Here is a 22,231-nt window from a genome sequence, read left to right as displayed (position 1 = left end):
TGGACAAGTCACCATCAAGTGTGGGATTTACCAAGGAGATGTACTGTCCCCTCTGCTGTTCTGGCACAGGAACAAACTCTAAGCACAAGATTGATAGAGGCTGGGGACTACCACACCAGGCAAGACCCCAGGTGCAGGCTGTGCAGAGACACCCCTGAAACAATCCAGCATATAACAATAAGGTGCAAAATATGGGATATGACAGAGCTAAGATCCTGTGGGACTGCCAGATGCAGACAGACAAACAGGTAATGGCTAACCACGGACATCGTGGTGGTGGACAAGAAAAGGAAGAAAGCCATAGTGATAGATGTAGCAATGCCAAGCAACCAGGGAAGCATCAGGAAGAAGGAACACAAGAAGCTCAATAAATACCAAGGGCTGAGAGGATGTGGAAGGTGAAGGCAACAGTGGTACCCATGGTAACTGGAACACTTGGGGCAGTGAACCTCAAACTGGGAGAAGGGCTCCAGCAGATTCCTGGAACAACATCTGAGATCTCCATCCAGAATAGCACAGTCCTGGGAACAGCTAAGATACTGGACAGGACCCTCAAGCCCCCAGGCCTCTGGTAGAGGACTTGAGCTTGGAGGAGGACAAAAGGAAAATATATAGTGGCAATGGGGTCAGGAACAGATGTCACTGTGATTGTGTTTTGTACCATGTGTCTTTGTCAGCGTCACAGTTACAGAAGTAGTTCATGTCAACACAATTCTCCTCCAGGCTGCAGGAGCACTGCTGGACTCCAGGCAGGAAGCCTCCCCAGTAGGTCCGCTTTTCTCCTTTCTGGTCCAACCACCAGGACAACGGGCGGCCATCTGCAACCAAACAGCCACAGAAGAAGTTAGACAATACTTCAAAATTCTCATAGGATATATTTCTAAGCCAGTATTATAACAATCATCAATACTTGTAAAAGCAGCTGGTGTGTGTCACAAGAGTAGAGATATATGTCATAATGTATGAGTAAATTGCATAATATATATCACTTCTCAGTCATCCAGGTAATAGTAATCTCTGGAGCTTGAAAAACTGGGCAACTGGACTCCTTTTTGTTTCTTGAAGTCATTTCACCTCTCATCTGAAAGGCTTCTTCAGTTCTCAAACCAAAAGCTGAAGAGACCTAGGTAGTAGAAGTAGAAGTAGAATGCTTCACTCGCCACATCAACTCATTGGATGAATACATTTACCAGGGAGAATACCAGGAATAATAGGTTACTGTTCCTGGACAGTGTAGTGCTTATTGTCACGGTCCTGGGCTTTGCCCAGTGTTTTGGTCCGTAATTTTTGTTATTATTCATTCTCAGTTCCCTATGGGTTTTGAGTTTCATTTCATTATGTTTTGAGTACTGTTCTTAGTTATAGTGGTTAGTATTCTTGTTTCCTGTTTTCCTTGATCCCTGTGTCCTGGTGACTGTTTACTTCAGAAGCAGGCACACTGAAGCAGGATCAGTGTGCCTGCTTCAGTGTGCCTGCCTCTCTCTTGTCAAGTCCTCCGTATTCTGGTCATGTCTGTTCCTTCCATATTTAGTTTGTACTTCCTGTTTTATTTTCCAAGCCTCCTGTTCCCTGTGTGAAATTTTGAGTTTTACTTCCTGTTTTTCATTAGTATGATTCTGTACACCTGTTCTCTCCAGCTGTCTCATTTTGTCCCTCGTCTTTCCCTGTGTATATATTGTCTGCATTTCCCTTTGTTCTCTGTTGCGTTGTCCCTTGTTGTAGCGAGTGCCCCTGCAGTACTTCCAGTCTGTCTGAATTGCCATGTTCTTTGAGTTAGTTTACTCCATAATTCCTGCCAGCAATTAAAGCTGTGTTCTAAGTTACGCCCGTCTGAGTTCTGCAGTTTGGGTCCACATTCCTCCTGCCTCGCTACCGGATTTTGACACTTATTGAGGAAGATGGAAGCCTCAACATTGAAGTTTACTGGAAGCCCACACACACGGACCAGTACTCTTCGACTCCCACCACCCAGTGGAACACAAACTTGCACTGCATGAAAATGGGTTTGTCGACAGTTTCTGGCACGCCTTGAGATTTTGGGCTCTCAGCAGGAGGCTTTGGCCAGAACAATAAACTGTAGGGAAACTGCCGTGGACTCTCTGTGTCAGTGCTCCCTCAGCTCCCCCCTCTCCTCAGGTCTAGGGCAGGCTTTCATATGTAAAGGAGGTTTCTGTGAGTCATACAAATGTAAATCAAGTACTCACCAGTGGTCACCAGTACTCACCAGTGGTCTACCCCTCCCAACAGTTGTAACCAACATATTTTTATTTTGAAATATATGTAATCAAATTTACATTATCATCTTTTGAGTCTTTTTCCATTACAATGTGACTACACATAAATTATTATACAGCGAAACATTCAAACATGACTAAATTCACAAGAAATCATTCTAATTTATAAATTAGTATTATCTACTTTTGGAAGTTTTCAGCTTTTGTCCCTTTTTCCAATAAGGCTGTGAGCTTCTGTCTGTGAGCCTTTGTCATGGAGTTTTTTGTGAACCCTGAACTTTGTTTATCTCCTTCGGTCCACTAAAGGCTATAACTTGATCTGGGTGACACTACAAGCATTATTTTCATTGAAAAGCATACTCAGTTTTCAGTCTAATTCACTGTAACGAAAAGTCTGTCACACCATCATCCTCTTCTGTGCAGTGGCTTCCCAGCTAGCATTGAACATTCAGACAACATCCCATGAATGCTGCCATAAACGTTTTATAGGGGCGCTGCCCCATACTAAATCTAAATCTCAACCCGGGGCCGGCGGTAGCATAGGACAAGGGTGGGCTCAGCCCACCCAAATCTGATTCTTGCCCACCCAATCAAAATCTCCCATACCGCCTGCAGGCAGCAAATGGTACTCCCATCAAGCTACGCCTACAATAGTTTTTATTTTCCACACTTTGACTTTCTCACACGCTTTCATCACGCGTTCCTGGTACGAGACCAGCTAGTTTGCGGGGCCGGAACTGAACCCGTTTTTCGGCCGAGCACCAAGTGTTTCGGTGGTGGAAAACCCGCCTCATGGTTCAAATTACGGCACGGGCTCCGGAACCCTGTTGGTGGGAAAGAGGCCTGATTCAGGGCTGTACCCCCTCGTTTCGTGGTTTTCCTTAATCTGGGTCACACTCTAATTTCCATGTTAATATTTTTACTTCTTTTTACCATGAGCATGTATCGCATCTATCAGTAAATCTAGCACTGGGGTATCCCCAACAGCTCCCGTCCCGCTGCTGCCCGTGCTGAAATATCTCCCCCTGAGCGGGTTACCTGCTCCGTCTCCTCCTCTGTCCGATCAGCAGACAATCTGCTGACTAGTTTCTCTGCATGTAATAGCACAAGCACCCCTGATGCTAGTCCTAATCTAGCCACAACCCCAGACCCAAAGCAGGTCCTTCCTCTGGCCATTTCAGCGCCAGGTCCTAGCGTTGCGGACCTGAATAGCACTGTGCCCACACCAGGGTTATTATAGTTAATGAAAACGAATGAAATAATGAAAACTAAAATTGAAAAAACATTGTCGTTAACTAAAAAAATAAAGGCTACAATTAAAAGGAAAAAACGATAACTAACTAAAACTGTATTGTGAGTTTAAAAAACTAACTGAAACTAACTGAAATTATTGTGGCTTGATCATTTTTCCGCTCTCCGCGTTTAAGCTAGGAGCGTCGTCGGGCAGCTGTGTGTGTGCCTGTGCACGAGAAAGCGGCAGAGTCGCTCTGAACCGACCGGGTTCAGAGCGGGTCCATGCTGCCGCAATGCTGTGATGAACCTGTTTATTTCTTGTGCGTTTCCGTCTACTTTATCAGTGAGAGAATAACAATCAGGAATAATAATCAAAGCATCAGTATAAGGACTCACAAATGTCAGCAAATTCCTGGAGGGAGACGGCTGTCGTAATGGACGTGAGGAAATGAAGGAAGTGGAAAAACAGGGACAAATATGTTTGCAGCCAAAAAACTGAACACAAAGAGCGAGGACCAAAAAAGGTCCCAGCTGGCACTGCGGCACACGACCACAAGGTAATTAACACACACAACACACACAGCCACACAAGCATAAATGCGGACATGAGGTCGGACACTTCCATAGGTTGTGTACAGAGGCTGCAAAGACCCTGCAAGTCTAATCGCAGGCATCTAACCAAGCTAACAGAAGCAGCTTTGGGTGGTGGAGAAATCAGGATGCAGCTGGATTTGACCTTTGACTCCTTCAAAGAGTTTGTTTTTGTCAAACACCACATGTAGCTGTTGTTAATCTACTGCACTGACACTGGAGTTTATTGGGAGTTTATTGTAGAATTTATTGAGTTTGGGAGTTCATATTTTTCTTTGTTTCTCCCTGTTGATGTTCATGTGCGTCCTAATTATTACACATTTAGCATGTAGTGCTTCTGTCTTGTGAACTGTTGGTTGTTGAATATATTTCTTTATGGTATCTTGAGTTTTTCTTACACAATAGTCACTTTTGTGCATTGAATCTTGCACATGACAAAGTATGAAAATACTAAAACTAATACTGAAACTAACGAAACTAAACTGAAACTAAGCATTAAACCGAAAATAAAAACTAATAAAAACAAGCAAAGCTACTCTGAAAACTAATTAAAACTAACTGAATTAGAGAAAAAAAAGTAACAACTAACTAAAACTAGAAAAAGCATTTCCTGCAGAAAATGCACTGTGAATGCTGCATGCTGAAAGATTGCAGCTGAAATGCCAAGAAAGGCTTCAAACAGCTGAATCTTTATTTGCTGAATGAGCTTCAATGAACTGCTGAATTGCTGAACTGCTGAATACCTGAACTGTTGAACTGCTGAACAGCTGTTAAAAATGCTGAACAGCTGTTAAAAATGTTGAACAGCTGCTAAACTGCTGAACAGGTGTTAAAAAGCTGAACAGGTGTTTAAAAAGCTGAACAGTGTGTGTGTGTGTGTGTAGTGGTGCTGAACAGCTGTTAAACCGGTGAACAGCTGTTAATAATGCTGAACAGCTGTTAATAATGCTGAACAGCTGTTAAAAATGCTTAACAGCTGTTAATAATGCTGAACAGCTGTTAAAAATGCTGAACAGCTGTTAAACATGCTGATCAGCTGTTAAACTGCTGAACAGGTGTTAATAATGCTGAACAGGTGTTAATAATGCTGAACAGGTGTTAAACAGCTTAACAGCTGTTAAACATAATGGCATAAAGTAACAGCATAAATCTGCAGAAGAAGCTGAGCATTTTGATACCAGAACGGTTTCTGTAGCATAAACGGTGCTGAAGTTATGAAAGAACAAGAAACAGCTCAACTTTGAACAGCTTGCATGCAGAAGATAAATCCACCAATCAGTTTAGTCTTATGAGCCAATCAGAATGCTGCTGCACATTTAGTTCTGCCAACTCAAAACAGCTGTGTAACTGTTTAAATGCACTTTGTGGCAAAGCCCTGTTGAATTTGTATTGGCGCACCTCCCGAACAACTGCTTATAAATCAAAAACCGTAGCGTCTATCAAAATAATTTTTGAACTGTGAGTGTCACAAGGCCCTGTTCTAAACAATGGTATAATTTTTATTTTCCTGGCTTTCAAAATGTGGTCATGGGAGCAGTTTTAAAAAAGGGCTCTTTTCTGGTTTTGAGAAAATCACCTCCCGAAAATTACTATAGAGGCAGATGGAGGAGTTGGAGGGTGCTCCCTCTGCTTGAAGCCTCACAGTTTAAAAAGTTTACATTTCTCAGGGCTGAGAGACACATTGTTTGAAAGTAGAGAAGCGGCGCTACGTTTTGATCATAAAATGATGGCTGTAGAGTGAAGAGTGTGGACACAGCGGCAGTTTAGAGAGAAGTTTTTCAGCTGAAGAATTTCAAGTCTCTCACTCTAACCTTTGGAATGCGCACTCTAGACGACCCAATACACAACCATTATAAACGCTCAAAAGAGCAAAAAACCTTCTTATGCTTAAACTGTAACTGTTCAAAAACCATAAAAGTTATCAATACAAAAAGTAATAGCTGAATAGCTGAAAGGCTTGGCTTCATTTTAAAGCTTAAATGGTCTTTCTAGCTGAAGGTATGCTGAAGTATTAGCTTTTAAAGCCTGAAAGGATTTGAAAAGGATTTGCAACTTCCCCATTCATTTTGAATGGCAAAAATGAAGATTACAAAAAGTTCAATATCTTAAAAAGTATAAAGGTTACAAAAAGAAAAGTAATAGCACAAATCTCCAGAACAGGCTGAATGTTTTGATACCAGAACGGTGTCTGTAGCCCAAACGCTGCTTGAGTTTTTAGCGACCGAAGGTTTTTGGAGTACAAGAACAATACTGTGAATGCTTTGCAGCATTCACAGTAACTAAACAATAATGTAAAAATCCAAAACTATTATAACCCTGGCCCACACAGCCAGTACTAGCTAACCATCGTGCCTTCGCCAATACATTCCGCTCATTCAACCCAGCGTGGTACCGCACTAGACCTTGGCTGGAATACTCTGTGGCTCAGGACACATGTTTCTGCTTCCCAAATGAATTTGTCACAAAGTTTGCCCAAAAAAAACCAGAAGAATGATTCTGTAGTCTTTCACATTTTGCATTTTTTGCAGTTGCTGTTCTCTTTCTGTTGTACTGTTGTATAATAAAAAAAAAGAAAACAAAAAGAATAAAAAAAAAAAAAGTATATTCCAGCCACAGAAGGTCACAAATCTGTGTACTTTTTGTTTTGTCCCAAACCCAGATAAATGGAGAGGGTATATGTATATCTTTGTGCCTACTAGGGCTGTATTCAACTCCCAAAAAACAAAAAAATATAGCCTAATATTTTGTGTCATATTATATATATACTTGCCCACCTACATTTTCAGTCTGCCCACCCAACTACAGTGGGCTAGAACCGGGCCTGTCTCAACCACTGTGCAGAGTGGCAGTACAACAGTCACCTTCTCAGTTGTCCTGCTTAAACAGACAGTGGATGTGTGTACAACACATCTTCCAGCAACGCGCTCAACAGATAGAAATGATGCTGGGAATGAGGCATCTGTTCCCTGCAAGCACCAAACTTCTACTGGCTTGCCATAAAAATGTCTGTCTGGGTGGAGTTTGAGCCAAGAAACTTGTGCAACAACATGTTTAAATATACTGCATTTTGACACAATATTGACAACTATGAACTGCAGTCAATGACTGGTTCCTCAAAAGTGTAAGTGTTTTCACACCACTTAGCATGTACATGTGCTGACCTTTCTGCTCTGGATCCATGGTAAATGGACTAGTTCTTATATAGCGCTTTTCTACTCAATCAGAGCACTCAAAGCGCTTATACAACCTGTTTGCATTCACCCATGCACTCCCATTCATACAAGCACTTCCATCATTAATTAAGCTAAGTGCTTTTTTAATTAACTAGCATTCACACGCATTCTTACTCCGACAGAACGGTCGGAGAGCAACTTAGGGTTAAGTATATAGTGTATATATAGTGAATATATAGTGTGAATTATTATATCGTTATTATAAATATAAATAAAGATATAATAATTCACACTATATATTCTTTTCTTAATAGTGTGAATTATTATATCTTTCTTTATATTTATAATAACTGCGGCTGCTGTTACACCCAAATTTCCCCTCTGTGGGACAATAAAGGCTGTTTCTTCTTCTTCTTCTTCTTCTTCTTAAGTATCTTGCCCAAGGATACATTGGCATGTAGCCTGGAGTAGCCAGGATTCGAACCGCTGACCTTCCGAACAGTAGGTGACCTGCTCTACCTACTGAGCTACAGCCACCCTGATCCATCTATGGAGTAAGTCACATTCTGATATGTTACCCTGTTGCATGTCATGGCAAAGCAGTGAACATCAGTGATATCATTTTCAGGGAACGTCTGATGATACATTTTCAACAATGCATACCTGTCAGCCTCATTTAAGATTCTGTGGTGGAATGGAGACAGAGGCACCGCTGTACACTGTTCCAAGAGAAGTTTTTCTGCTGACACCAAAGCACTGTGCTTTACATAAAGCATATCAGATGTGTCATCAAGTAACAAAGTTCCAGTTATTTGTGAATGCAAAATATTAGCAATTTCACCACCGTATTCTCACGTCAATATTCTTTTCATAATTCCATCTATACGTCTGTTATTTATTTTGGTTCGATTCCGTGTGGCAGCGTCCTCGCCTGTGATGGACAATACAGATCATGTACAGGGTCACGGTCACGCTGAAGGTCTCGCAAGACCACAGGAAATAAGTATCGATGTTCTCTTCCGTCTCCTCATTTTTCAAACTGAATGGCGTTCTGTGTCTATGCTGCTTTCCTGGTACGACAATGGAGGAGGTCGTCTATTGTTAGATTCAATTTAATATACTTAACAGTATTCCCTGAAAGCCCCCTCCTGTCTGATCATTTCTTAGTAACATTTACATTTACTTTAATGGATTACACAGCAGTGGGGAATAAGTTTTATTACAGTAGAAATCTTTCTGAAAGTGCTGTAACTAAGTTTAAGGATCTAATTCCTTAATTATTATGCTCTTCAGTGCCAACACAGTACAGAGCAGCTACCTAAACTCTGCTCCTAGTGAGGTTGATTATCTCGTCAATAGTTTTACATCCTCACTGCGTATAACTTTGGATACTGTGGCTCCTCTGAAAAGGAAATCAGAAGTGCCTGACTCTGTGGTATAATTCACAAACGCACAGCTTAAAGCAGATAACCCGAAAGATGGAGAGGGAATGGCGTCTCACTAAATTAGAAGATGCTCATTTAGCCTGGAAAAAGAGTTTGTTGCTCTATAAAAAAGCCCTCCGTAAAGCTAGGACATCTTACTATTCATCATTAATTGAAGAAAATAAGAACAACCCCAGGTTTGTTTTCAGCACTGTAGCCAGGCTGACAAAGAGTCAGAGCTCTGTAGAGCCGAGTATTCCTTTCACTTTAACTAGTAGTGACTTCATGGATTTCTTTACAAATAAAATTTTAGACATTAGAGAAAAAATTATTCATAACCATCTCAAAGATTATTCTTCATGTTCGGCTGCTTTCAGCACTGCTGGTATTTGTTTAGATTCTTTTGCTCCAGTTGATCTTTCAGAGTTAACTTCAATAGTTACTTCTTCCAAACCAGCAACATGTTTATTAGATCCCATTCCTACTAGACTGTTTAAAGAAGTCTTTCCAATTATTGATGCTTCAATCTTAAAAATGATCAATCAGTCTTTATTAGTTGACTATGTACCACAGGCCTTCAAGGTGGCTGTAATTAAACCTCTACTTAAAAAGCCATCACTGACCCAGCTGTCTTAGCTAATTATAGGCCAATCTCCAACCTTCCTTTTCTCTCAAAGATTCTTGAAAGAGTAGTTGTAAAACAGCTAACTGGTCATCTGCAGAGGAACGGTTTATTTGAAGAGTTTCAGTCAGGTTTCAGAATTCATCACAGTACAGAAACAGCATTAGTGAAGGTTACAAATGATCTTCTTACAGCCTCTGACAGTGGACTCATCTCTGTGCTTGTCCTGTTGGACCTCAGTGCAGCTTTTGATACTGTTGACCATAACATTTTATTACAGAGATTAGAGCTTGCTATAGGTATTAAAGGTACTGCACTGCAGTGGTTTGAATCATATTTATCTCATAGACTCCAAATTGTTCATGTAAATGGGGAGCCTTCTTCACACACTAAGGTTAATTATGGAGTTCCACAGGGTTCTGTGCTAGGACCAATTTTATTTACATTATACATGCTTCCCTTAGGCAGTATTATTAGAAAGCATTGCATCAATTTTCATTGTTATGCAGATGATACTCAGCTTTACCTATCAATGAAGCCAGATGACACACATCAATTAGTTAAACTGCAGGAATGTCTTAAAGACATTAAGGCCTGGATGACCTCTAATTTCCTGCTTCTAAATTCAGATAAAACTGAAATTCTTGTTCTCGGCCCCACAAATCTGGTGTCAAACCAGATACTTACTCTGGATGGCATTACTTTGGCCTCCAGTAACACTGTGAGAAATCTTGGAGTCATTTTTGACCAGGATATGTCCTTCAATGCACATATTAAACAAATATGTAGGACCGCTTTTTTGCATTTGCGCAATATTTCTAAAATTAGAAACATCCTTTCTCAGAGTGATGCTGAAAAGCTAATTCATGCATTTATTACTTCTAGGCTGGACTATTGTAATTCATTATTATCAGGCTGTCCTAAAAGCTCCCTGAAAAGCCTTCAGCTGATCCAAAATGCTGCAGCTAGAGTACTGACAGGGACTAGAAAGAGAGAGCAGATTTCTCCCATATTGGCTTCTCTTCATTGGCTCCCTGTTAAATCTACAATAGAATTTAAAATCCTTCTCCTCACATACAAGGTCTTGAATAATCAGGCCCCATCTTATCTCAAAGACCTCATAGTCCCATATCACCCCAATAGAGCACTTCGCTCTCAGACTGCTGGCTTACTTGTGGTTCCTAGGATACTTAAGAGTAGAATGGGAGGCAGAGCCTTCAGCTTTCAGGCGCCTCTTCTGTGGAACCAGCTTCCAGCTTGGATTCGGGAGACAGATACCCTCTCTATTTTTAAGATTAGGCTTAAAACTTTCCTTTATGATAAAGCTTATAGTTAGGGCTGGATCAGGTAACCCTGAACCATCCCTTAGTTATGCTGCTATAGGCCTAGTCTGCTGGGGGGTTCACATAATGCACTGTTTCTTCTCATTCACCTTATTTACTTTGTTTATACTCCACTCTGCATTTAATCATTAATTGATATTAATCTCTGGCTCTCTTCCACAGCATGTCTTTCTCTCCCCTCAGCCCAACCGGTCGCGGCAGATGACTGCCCCTCCCTGAGCCTGGTTCTGCTGGAGGTTTCTTCCTGTTAAAAGGGAGTTTTTCCTTTCCACTGTCGCCAAGTGCTTGCTCATAGGGGGTCGTTTTGACTGTTGGGTTTTCTCTGTATTATTGTAGGGTCTTTACCCACAATACAAAGCGGCCTTGAGGCGAAAGTTTGTTGTGATTTGGCGCTATATAAATAATATTGAATTGAACTGAATTGAATATTTTCAACACCCCAGAAGCTCCTCGTGAAAGCCGGCCTGTCTACCAGCCAGCTTCAACCAGCCCCGCTGCAGACGAGAAGACACTGCTGGCTGCAATGAGTGGGTTATCTCCTCAGTTACTCAAGTTTCTACTAGCGCAACTGAAAGACAAGATGGCGTCTATTGTGTAGAGACTCGATGATCTGGACTCTAACAAAGAAAAGATGGCAGCACAATCCGAAAACTGCGGTAAGACTTGGTCGTTTCTAAAACGAAAATACTAAGAGTGGCGGAATGGTCACAGTAAGCTGACAGACGTATTGTGATTTGGTTTCTTATTTTTATTTGGTTTCATCATATTAGAAGCAGTTCGCGGCCTGCACAACTCTGAATCCAATAAAAGCCGGTATGATCCTCTGCAGAGGTAAGAATCAAAAACAAAGCAGCAGTATTCAATGTGTGTGAGTGTTCCTAATCCGTGGACAGTGATATAATTCAATTGTGTGTAAGTAGCTGTTGGTGTTGTATTTTTGTGTGTGTGTTTTTGCCTGAATATGTTTATGTATACACTGTGTTTACACTCTGTATTTATAATGTACAAAAATGTTTTCCAGCTTCTTGCAAAACCTACGAGACGGTCCTCCGCAACTTCTGCTACAGTCAACCTCACGTTCAGGAAAAGGCGGCAGCCATTAAAAATCCTGCCTGGTGTCGTGCAAGAAGGAAGCTGGTAAGACGTATTGGATTGTATTGTTGGTCTGCTGTATTTGTGTAGTTAGCTTGTAAATGCAGTTTTATTTTTGTAAAATATTACTTATTGTTTTTTTTTTTAACTTTATATAAAATCTGGCTTCTTTTGAACAACCCAAAATGTATATAAAAAGGTGATGCTGTGAAGGTGAAAATAATTAACACTGAATGTTTACATTATAGTTTTAGCAGCTGTAACATTTTGGGACCTAAAGATAAAAAGTGTATAATCAGTTTAAAGGTGCCTCAAGGGTTAATGACCAAAATCACTTTAGTACTTTTATCAATGTTAAATCTTTTCAAAGTACTTGTTCATTTGTCTTTTATTCATAGGATGCACAGGAGTTGGTACTTTGTCACATAACCATTGTTTTTGTTGACAGAGATGGGCTGATTAAATTTTTATTTTTTGCATTCAGGGTCTTATCTGCTATGTGTGCATTCAAAGTCAAGAGACTCAAACTTTCAGTGTAGTTTCCTGATTTTTCTTAGAGGGCATATTGGGCTGGATTAAGACTCCCAAGCTTCCGCAGCCAGGAGCTCAGTGACCTCTGAGCCAAACTGCAAGACAGACTAGAAGATCACCCTAAATACAACGCCATGCACCATAAGTGTTTGTATGCTGGACCATGCCCTGAGAGAAAGCCACCACCACTGGCCCAGAAGTAGCAAAGCATTATGTCATAATGTTTTGTTTATATATATAAAAAAAAAAAAAAAAAAAAAATCCATGGGGTGAGCTCGGGTCCTCTACCAGAGGCCTGGGAGCTTGAGGGTTCTGCGCAGTATCTTAGCTGTTCCCAGTATTGCGCTTTTCTGGACAGAGATCTCGGATGTTGTTCCAGGAATCTGTTGGAGCCACTCTCCCAGTTTGGGGGTCACTGCCTCAAAGGTTCCGATTACCACGGGGACCACTGTTACCTTCATCTTCCACATCCTTTCCAGCTCCTCTCTGAGCCCTTGGTATTTGTCGAGCTTCTTTTGTTCCTTCTTCTTGATGTTCCCGTCACTTGGTATTGCAACGTCTATCACTACGACTTTCTTCCTTTGTTTGTCCACCACTACAATGTCCAGTTCATTAGCCACCACAAGTTTGTCTGTCTGTATCTGGAAGTCCCACAGGACCTTAGCTCTGTTGTTCTCAGCCACCCTTGGGGGTGTGTCCCATTTTGACCAGGTCATACTCAGCACAGATGTTCCTGTATACTCTGCCGGCCTCTTGGTTATGGCATTCCATGTCTGCCTTGCCTGCTAGCATCTTGCACCCTGCTGTTATGTGCTGGATTGTCTCAGGAGCATCTCTGCACAGCCTCCACCTGGGGTCCTGCCTGGTGTGGTAACCCCAGCCTCTATTGATCTTGTACTCAGAGCTTGTTCCTGTGCTGCCATGATTAGTGCCTCTGTGCAGTCTGTCAGTCCAGCTTTGTCCTGTCATTGGTAGGATTTCTCTATGACAGCCACTTCTTCTATCTGCCGGTGGTACATGCTGTGCAGAGGCATGTCCTTCCATGATGGTTCCTGTTCTTCTTTTTTCTCTGGTTTCTGCTGCCTGAGGTACTCACTAAGCACACGATCCTTTGTGGCCATCTTCCTGATGTATTTATGGATCTTTGTTGTTTCATCTAGGATAGTGGTTCTGACACTCACTAGTCCTCGGCCACCTTCCTTCCACTAAGCGTACAGTCTCAGGGTGCTGGATTTGGGGTGAAACCCTCCATGCATGGTAAGAAGCTTTCTTGTCTTAACATCAGTGGCTTCCATCTCCTCTTTTGGCCAGCTTATTATCCCAGTAGGGTATCTGACAACTGGCAGGACATAGGTGTTGATAGCCCGGATCTTGTTCTTCCCATTCAGCTGACTCTTCAGGACTTGCCTTACTCTTAGTAGGTACTTGAAGGTTGCAGCTTTCCTAGCGGCCTCTTCATGGTTCCCATTTGCCTGTGGGATTCCAAGGTACTTGTAGCTGTCCTCTGTGTCTGCAATGGTGCCTTCTGGTAGTGTAATCCCCTCAGTTCTGACTACTTTTCCTCTCTTAGTTATCATCCGACTACACTTCTCCAGTCCGAATGACATGCCGATATCATTGTTGTAGATCCTGGTGGTGTGGATCAGTGAATCGATATCTTGTTCACTCTTAGCATACAGCTTGATGTCATCCATGTACAGGAAGTGGCTGATGTTTGCTCCATTTCGTAGTCGGTATCCATAGCCAGTCTTGTTGATGATCTGGCTGAGGGGATTCAGGCCTATGCAGAATAGCAGTGGGGACAGGGCATCTCCTTGGTAAATCCTACAGTTGATGTTGACTTGTGCGATGGGCTTGGAGTTGGCCTCTGTTGTTCTCCACATACCCACTGAGTTCTTGATGAAGGCTCTTAGGGCCTGGCTTCTATTTCTCTGGTATACTTTTTCAGGCCGTTAGCCAAGGCTGTAAGTCTTTGCTTGGCAGTCTCTAAGGCCTCAGGTATGGACAGCCTGTTGTACTTCTTAGGCACTGCTTTCTTCTCCATCCCATGTTTCTGCAACTCTGAGAGCTGGCTAACTTCCCTCCATGCTGCCTTGATCTTAGCCTCCAATCATCATTTCCATGAAGGGTACTGCTCCTTAGTGCTGTTCACCTTATAGCCAAGCATCAACTATCTCATCCATTGTTGTGTTTTGAGCCGCACACAAATTATGTCAAGAGACTACTGCCGGTGCTTCTATATCAGCTCCACCCACTCTGAGGTGGTCCTCAATGGTCCTCAACTGCAATGTAAAGACAACACGACCGTTGAATGAATGAATGAATGAATGAATGAAGGTTTTATTGCCATGTGGGTGAACAGGTTCACACATTGGAAATTGCAATTAACAAAGCACCCATCCAAGAATACAACAAACACAAACACAACACGAGGGGACAGGTGTCCTGAGGTTATGCAGCCAACTTGCAGCGCTACCTTTACAGTTCCCCGAAAAAGAAAACAACACACATCATGGGGTAGTTAGGTTAAAAAAAAAGTCATCTGGTATTGTGCTCGAAAAGAGCACATACCAGGGTCCAAAAAAACCACCTTAGCAAAGCATATTTGCACATTTAAAGCCAGAATAGCAGCGGTAGGTGAGGTCAGGTCAGGAGAGGATGCAGACGGAGACGAGAGGGTGGGGGCATTGTGGAGCCAGATGCAGCTCCTAGCCAAAACAGTTCACTGATAGTGATGGAATTTCATCAGCGGCCGTGGTACACAAGATCCAGCTTCACAAATCACAAAGCGGAGTGGGGGGGAAGAGCAACTGTCACACATAGTCCTGGAGAGATATGGTTGCCAGCCAAGGCCGGCAGGGGAGCCGAATCCTGATAATGCAGATGTTGTTTTGGAACAGGCTGCTTGTTTTTTTCCAACAGCCTTCAGTCTCACTGGGAACCATTCAGTAATCCAATATTCCAAATTCATTAGTTACCGTCCTCACTGTGCAGAACCGAACCTTATCTCCAGATCTAACCCCTCTCGCCTGCGAGCCTGTTAAATTTACAGCTCAGGTCCACCAGGCTTTGAGTCTGAGTCTGAGTCTGTACGGCTCTGGACAGGCCGTCCACCTGGGTCGGCAGCCTCTGCAGATGTCGAACTGCCGCCCAGATTTTCTTGATTTCCCGGTAAATCAGGTATCCTCCGAGCCCAAACAGAAAAGATACCGCTACCAAAAGGCCGAATATATAGGCGTCTTCCACGTCTTCGACCTCAAGGGCCGAGAAGCACACAGGTCTCCACGAGCTCCAAGAATCGATGACGTATCCAACCGGGTCTGTTCCACTCGGAAGGGTCCCCTTTCCCCGATCTCATAGTGGAAAAAATTTGATCAATGATGGTGAAGGCCCAGTTTGCCAGATTCATGTTGCTCTCAATCTTATTCTTATTCGGACAGTGTGTAAGAGACGCTCTCACAGCAAGCAGCAAGCGGAGAGATGGGGAGGGCAGGGAGAGAGAGATAGTGCGACCGTCTCCGACAAGAGCAGGAAGAGGAAAAAGTTGTGTTGAGTGAGTTGACCCACGCTGACTCATTCCGTATGGAAACGCGGCTTTACAGTGCTGTCCTGAGCTCCTGTTCCCAGACGTCTCAACCCCCATTCACACCTTTGTTCCAGTGACCTCAATAGGTCACATGAAACAATGGAGCTAAGTCCTAAATTGGGTTCAGCTGAAACCACTGAAACTACCTTCCTCCTCTGGGGTGTGCACTCATTTGCCATCGGGATGTGTGGCCTCAGGTCTTCTGAGCTCCTAGTGGGCTGTGGATGGTCTGGGTCCCCTGGGTCCTTCTCTATTTGCCTCTGGATTGCGGGGGCATGGTTGCAGTTTCTTGCCCTCATTATTGAGTACATTCCATGACAGAGGCGCATACACACACATTACTGCAAACAGCAAAATTGTGTGTATGTGTGTATACGTATATCCATATGTATATAGATGTGAATGTGTGTATATATGTATGTATATTATATCTAATTTTCTTCGATTCTTTTTTTCCTTTCTCCCCTTTGTTTCTCTTCCCTCCCTCTTTTTTTTTATCCCTCCTGTTCTTACTTCTTCCTTATTGCATGTCAGGCCTGGCATAAATAACTAAATAAAAAAAAAATACAAACATTAACAAGAATAGCCTACTACCTTATGCATCGCTAAGAAAACTATCCTCATGAATTGGAAATCAAAAAATGATTTATGCGTTACTCACTATAAGAATCTACTTTTAGACCACATTAGTTTGGAAAGAATGTCTGCCACCTCTAAAAATCAACTGGCAAAATTTGAATCTCTCTGGTCCCCACTGATCAGCTCCATCGCATGATGGGGGTGACGAGCTGTGGTCTAGTTTCATGGCGCACCCGGTAGGTGGCTGGGGGTGGGCCGGGGGGACCTGGGTGTCTGATGGCTCTGGCCTGGAGGCGGTGGCTACCGTTTTGTGGTTTCTGTGTCCGGGCCCTGGTTGTTGGTGGTGGGGACTTGGATGGTGCTCTTATGGTCGTGGGGTGTGGGGCTCGGGGTCCCGTGGTGGCGGTGCTGGCCCCGTCCGGGTGGCCGGCTGCCTCTGTGGGGGCCGGGGTGCGGGGGTCGGGGCCCTGGTGCCCGGGGTTGCCCGTTTCCTGGCTGGGCCCCTCCCTGCGCTGGAGGGGTCTGTGCCCCCTTGGGTGCGCCGCCGTGTGGGGTGGGTTGGCTGTGTCGGGGTGTCTGGCTGGCATTCCGGGATTCTGGGTGCCCTCCCCCATGGGGTGGTGGGGCGCTCAGGTGAGGGAGCAGCAGTTGCCCCACACGGGGCCGGTTGGTTCTGACTCAGGACCACTGTGTGCGTGTGTGTGTATGTGTGAGTATGTGTGTGGGGGTGTGTGTCTGTGTGTGTGTGCGTGTGTGTGCGTGCGTGTGTATGTGTGCGTACGTGTGTGTGTGTGTGTGTGCGATATTTGTTGTCTTTTGTATGCATGTGGGGTGTGTGTTGTGTCCTGTTCGCAGTGGGGGCAGTGGGTGCCGGCCTGGAGTACGGTGGCGTCCTGGGGGTGCGGTCACTTCAGGCCCTGGACCTGCCTTCCCTGGGCTGCGGGGGGGTGTAGGGAACTGGGGTGCCTAGTGAGCCAGTAGCTAGCTGGCTCTCTTCCTCCGGGGGGTAGTCCTCTGCCTCCCGGTCATATTTATCCTGGCCCCTCCCCTCCTCCCACTCAGTTTAACATCACATTATGCACACATAGGTTCTCGGGGGAGGGGGGCTCGTGCTGCAGTGAGTAGGGCCATCACCTCGGCTCTGCTCGCTGTGCTGCGTGATGTCCCACTCCCCCTTTTTTAATTGCATTATACAGCTCACAACACATCATAGTACATATAGGGCCTTGGGGGGCAGGTGTGTCACACAGTGGTTAGTGGGTGGCACTGCTGAGGTGGCCCCACTTGTCTGTTCACTGCTGCCTGCACCTCAATTTTATTTACATTTTAGACATTGAGGGCCTTGGGGGGACAGTGTGGATGGGCGCTGTTATTCAGTGCTCATATTACATCTGTCCCTCCAATTTTAAAAGCACTGTAGTTTTCACACAGCCATACACATTCTTCTCAGTACATACACTCACATCACCCCCCCAACACGCTGAGTGGGAGGAGGGGGCGGGCGGGCCTTCTCACACCCCGGTTCCATGCACCCCGCCTGGGATGGGGACTGGCTCATTGTTCGGGGCTGGGTTGGCTGCTTCCCTGGGTTGCCGCTGGCTTGGTGCTGGTACCCGCTCTCCCATGTATGTTACATGTGCGTATGCATGAGTGTGTGACTGGTGCATGCGAATGTGCGTGCGTGTGTATGTGCGTGTGTGTACATGAGGGAACGACTGGTACGTGTGTGTGTGTGTGTGTGTATGTGCGTGTGAGTGTGAGTGTGTATGCATGAGTGTGTGACTGGTGCATGCGAATGTGCGTGCGTGTGTATGTGCGTGTGTGTACATGAGGGAATGACTGGTACGTGTGTGTGTGGGTGTACGTGCGTGCTTGTGAGAGTGTGTGTGTGTGGACAGCTGGGCCTGGGTTGGTGGCTTGCCAAGCCTTGGCACCTGTGGGACACGGAGGGTGGGAGTTACCCCTCCCTACCGCTCCACGCTGCTCTCCACTGGTCGTCACTGCCGCCCCTGGGGTGTGGGTGCCCGTGGGTCCCGGGATGTGTGGCCGGATGTCTCGGCATGGTTTTTGGCCTGCTCCCTTGGCGGCCGTGGCCTGGGGGTGGCTTGGGCCTCTTTGGCGCGTGGGGGGGCTCTGCCGGGTGTCGGGCTGCTCTCGGGCGCTTGGGGCCTCGGGGGCCGCATGCCTGGCTCGTGCTGGGGGTGCCGGCCTGCCGGGGGGGGTGGGCTGCCCGTCGTCTCTGGCTCTCTGGACTCTAGCCCCTGGATTGTGGGGGTTCCGTCTGTAGCCTCCCTCCTTCCTCTTCTGGGGAGTGTACGCGGTTGCCATCGGGATGTGTGGCCCCAAGTCTTCTGAGCTCCTGTGCTGTGGATGGCCTGGGTCCCCTGGGTCCTTCCCTATCTGCCTCTGGATCACGGGGGGCATGGTTGCAGTTTCTCGCCCTCATTATCGAATACATTGCATGACAAAGGCGCATACACACACATTACTACAAACAATAAACTTGTGTGTGTGTGTGTGTGTGTGTGTGTGTGTATATGTAGGTGCATATGGGTGTGTGTATGGATGTGTTTGTGTGCGTGTGTGTGTGTGTGAGTATATCAACCCCTTTATTTTTTTATTTTTTTTTTATCTCCTTTCTTCCTTTTCTCCCCAGGCCCAGTAATTGCCAGAGACTGCCTTTGTGTCACAACTTGTGAACTGTGTGTGTTGCTGCAGCTGCTTACTCCTGCTCAGTGGAGATGAGGGTGGCATTTTGTTTTTGTGCGTGAGGCCTCTTACCTTAGGTTGTTTACATTTGTTGAATGACTCCTGTGTTTTTTTCCCCTTTGTTTGAAGGTGATAGTGTCCGTCTATTTGTTATAATTTTAATAAAAATCTTTTATTTTACCAGTTTTGCTCATGTCTCCTTTTGTCAACCCGGTCACTTTTTGTTACTTCCCACTAACCCCCTAGACTCTTTACGGGGAAATATAACAAGTGGGGGCTCGTCCTGGATTTGACACAAAGGAACAAATACAAGGGAACAAATACCCAAAACAGCTGAAAACCTTTACATAACATCCCATGTAAAGATATCACATAAAAGCTATAAACTGTGTATTAAGAAATGAGAAGTTTAAATGATTCAGGTTTTGTAGTTATAAATTAAAATAAACCATTCTATAATGATCCATAATGATGGGATGGGGATGTGAAAAACACGTTCAGAGAATAATATTCTTATCCAGCCAGTTTTACCTTTGGTGTTAAAGAGGCGAGACTTCCTGCAGTTGTACACCACTTCCTGATGGCACTGCTCTGACCCTGAGATCATTGCATATAGTTGTTCGACCGAAGCACTGTAGTTAACCACCATGACGTGGGGTTTCTGAAGAGAAGAACCCTGGACTCTGATTGGACCTGTGACGTTGTGGGTCATCACTGTCCACACCCTCTCCTCTAAATAGAAGCAACACAATCAGAAGTACAACCAGGTGTTAGCACATTAGCATGAAGCCATCCTCCACACCTGGTCCTCAACACACTGTGCAAAACATAGGTTAACTCTGATCACACACTTACTGCAAAAAGCCTCAGGACTCAAAAGGTGTAAATTGTTTTAGATACTAACACAATTGGAGGAATACCTCTTTACAATGTAATTTTGTTTTTTTACATTTGCTGTTCCTGTAATATAACTTGCTTTTGGAACCTCTGCATTACACATTTTCTATGGAAGAGGGTTAGGGCCACTGAAAAAAAAATGGTAGCAAGAATTCTGAAAAGAAAATTCCTGAAAATGTACTTTTCACAAATTTTAACAAAGGATTACTTGAAACACTGCTTTCCGGCAGCTCCATCTAGTTTGAAACAAACTGGATGTTTAATTTAAAATCATGTTTAATTAACCTGCCTGCTTATTTTGTGCATTTGGTTCCACTGGATCTTCATTTGGTCTCTGTTATGACTGGTCAGTTTGTTTAGAGCTCTCCCAGTCTGTGGGAAGAAGCTGTTGAAAGGTCTGTTGGATCTACAGCTGATGCTCCTGAACCTTCTCCCAGATGATAGAAGAGAGAACATGCTGTGAGATATGTGGTAAAAGTCTTTTATGATATCTGACACCCTACAGATGGAGCACTCACAGGAGATGTCCAGCTGCAAGGATTATAAGGGTACCTATAATCCTAAGGTCTGGCCTTCCTGAGTCTCCAAAGTAGGTGGAGTTGTTGTTGGACCTTGAAAATGGCTGCAGTACACTGTAAAACCTAACAGTATATCTTAATAAAAGAATTAAGTTCATTTAACTTAATCTGCCAAAAAAGCTGGAGCCACTCATCCAGCAGCCCTGGGGGACCCTGTGTTCACCATGATGGAGCTGGATGTTCTTTTTCCCCACCAAATGTCTGCTGCTTCTACATCAAGAAGCTGAGGACCCAGTTGCCGATACCAGAGTCCATGTCCAGCAACATCAGATTCTACATCAGTTGCTGTGGAATTATAGTATTAAACACCAAACTGAAGTCAGTGAAGAGGACTCTTGCATAGGTGTGTTTATCCTCCAGGTGGGACAGGAGGAGGTGGAGTATGGTGGAGATGGCATCCTCAATTGCAACGTTTACCTTGTAGGCAAACTAGCAGGTCCAGGTTGGCAGGGAGGCAAGATTTTATGTACTGCATGACTGGCCACTCAAAGTATTTGATCAGCAGTGGTGTAAGTGCCACAAGGGCAGTAGTCATTTAGATCAGCCACTTTGTTCTTCTTTGGCACAGGGATGATGGTAGCTCTTTTGAGGCATCTGGGTACCATCTTGTAATCAATCCAGGCGGTGCACAGGTTGGTCAGTCTGGTCTTACAGTCTCGAGTGACTGCTCTATCTACCAGTAGCTGGTGTTTTGCTCCCCTGGTATCTCTGGCTATTCCTTTCTGGGCCTCGCTCATGAATTGTGCCACATGCCTATTTATCTTAGCTGCTAAGATGCCTGACAGGAATTTCCATGTTGCACTGAGGCAGGTTATGGGCCAGTAGTTAGATGGGACTGGTCCCTTATGGGGGTCCTTGGGAATCAGGACCATCCGGCCTTCAGTCAGCCATTCTGGGTGTGTCTTAACCTCTAGCAGCTGGTTCATTTGTGCTGCCAGGCGCTCATGGAGTGTGTGTGTGTGTTAGGGCATGTGTTTAAGGACTTGAGTTCTTTTAATCATTAAAATTATAAAGAAACAAAATATGCAATAAACTGTGTGTTGTGTGGTAAAGTCAAGACATTAATAAAAAAAATTAATATTGTTAAAGGTGATCACAAACAATAGTTAAATTACTAAAAGGTAAATTTGTGCCTATGTTTTTAATGTTTTCTGCCATCTGCTGGTCTTTTTTTTTTTTTTCCTCAGTTACAAGTCAGGCCCAGTGGAATAAAAGCATAAAGACAAACAGAAACTGTGTTTCTACATAAAAATATGTTTCATGTTTCAAACTTTGCTTTTTAGTCATACCTCCTTGCCAGCTAACAGCTACATCAGTAGCCAACTTTTCCTGTTTTACTTGTGGTTTTTGTGGTAGTGCTGTAGTTTATTTCATGCAGTATAATGTATCATGACAAAAAGGTGAGGCAAACATGGTTGTGGATCAAATAATAAATTTATTTCTAATGAAATATTTTATGAAATAGCTGTTAATATCAAAAGTGATATAATTAATTAAGGCTCTTTTACTTTGTGTGAATTTCGGGACTCCCTGCATCCCAGTTTAAGTACTGGTAATCTGGAGTTGGCAATGGGTATCTGGTTCAGATTGATCCAATCTAGTTTTTTTTATGGGGTGTTTGTGTCTCAGGAGGTAGATC

The 22,231-nt window shown here is 44.1% G+C and overlaps 1 protein-coding gene across 1 annotated transcript in view; it reads right to left on the bottom strand.

Moving 5' to 3' along the window:
- LOC115776688 (contactin-associated protein-like 5) overlaps nucleotides 1-22,231 on the bottom strand; it is a 242,758-nt gene that overhangs the window by 81,512 nt on the left and 139,015 nt on the right. Inside the window, exons 12-13 of the mRNA XM_030724438.1 lie at nucleotides 19,649-19,849; nucleotides 662-818 (exon numbers count right to left, since the gene is read on the bottom strand). Coding sequence (XP_030580298.1) covers nucleotides 662-818; nucleotides 19,649-19,849 — 358 coding nt within the window. The remainder of the gene's footprint in view (nucleotides 1-661; nucleotides 819-19,648; nucleotides 19,850-22,231) is intronic.

Source organism: Archocentrus centrarchus, unplaced genomic scaffold (genome assembly GCF_007364275.1).
Source record: "Archocentrus centrarchus isolate MPI-CPG fArcCen1 unplaced genomic scaffold, fArcCen1 scaffold_36_ctg1, whole genome shotgun sequence".
Taxonomy (NCBI): domain Eukaryota; kingdom Metazoa; phylum Chordata; class Actinopteri; order Cichliformes; family Cichlidae; genus Archocentrus; species Archocentrus centrarchus.
This window is presented reverse-complemented; position numbering and strand designations above follow the sequence as displayed.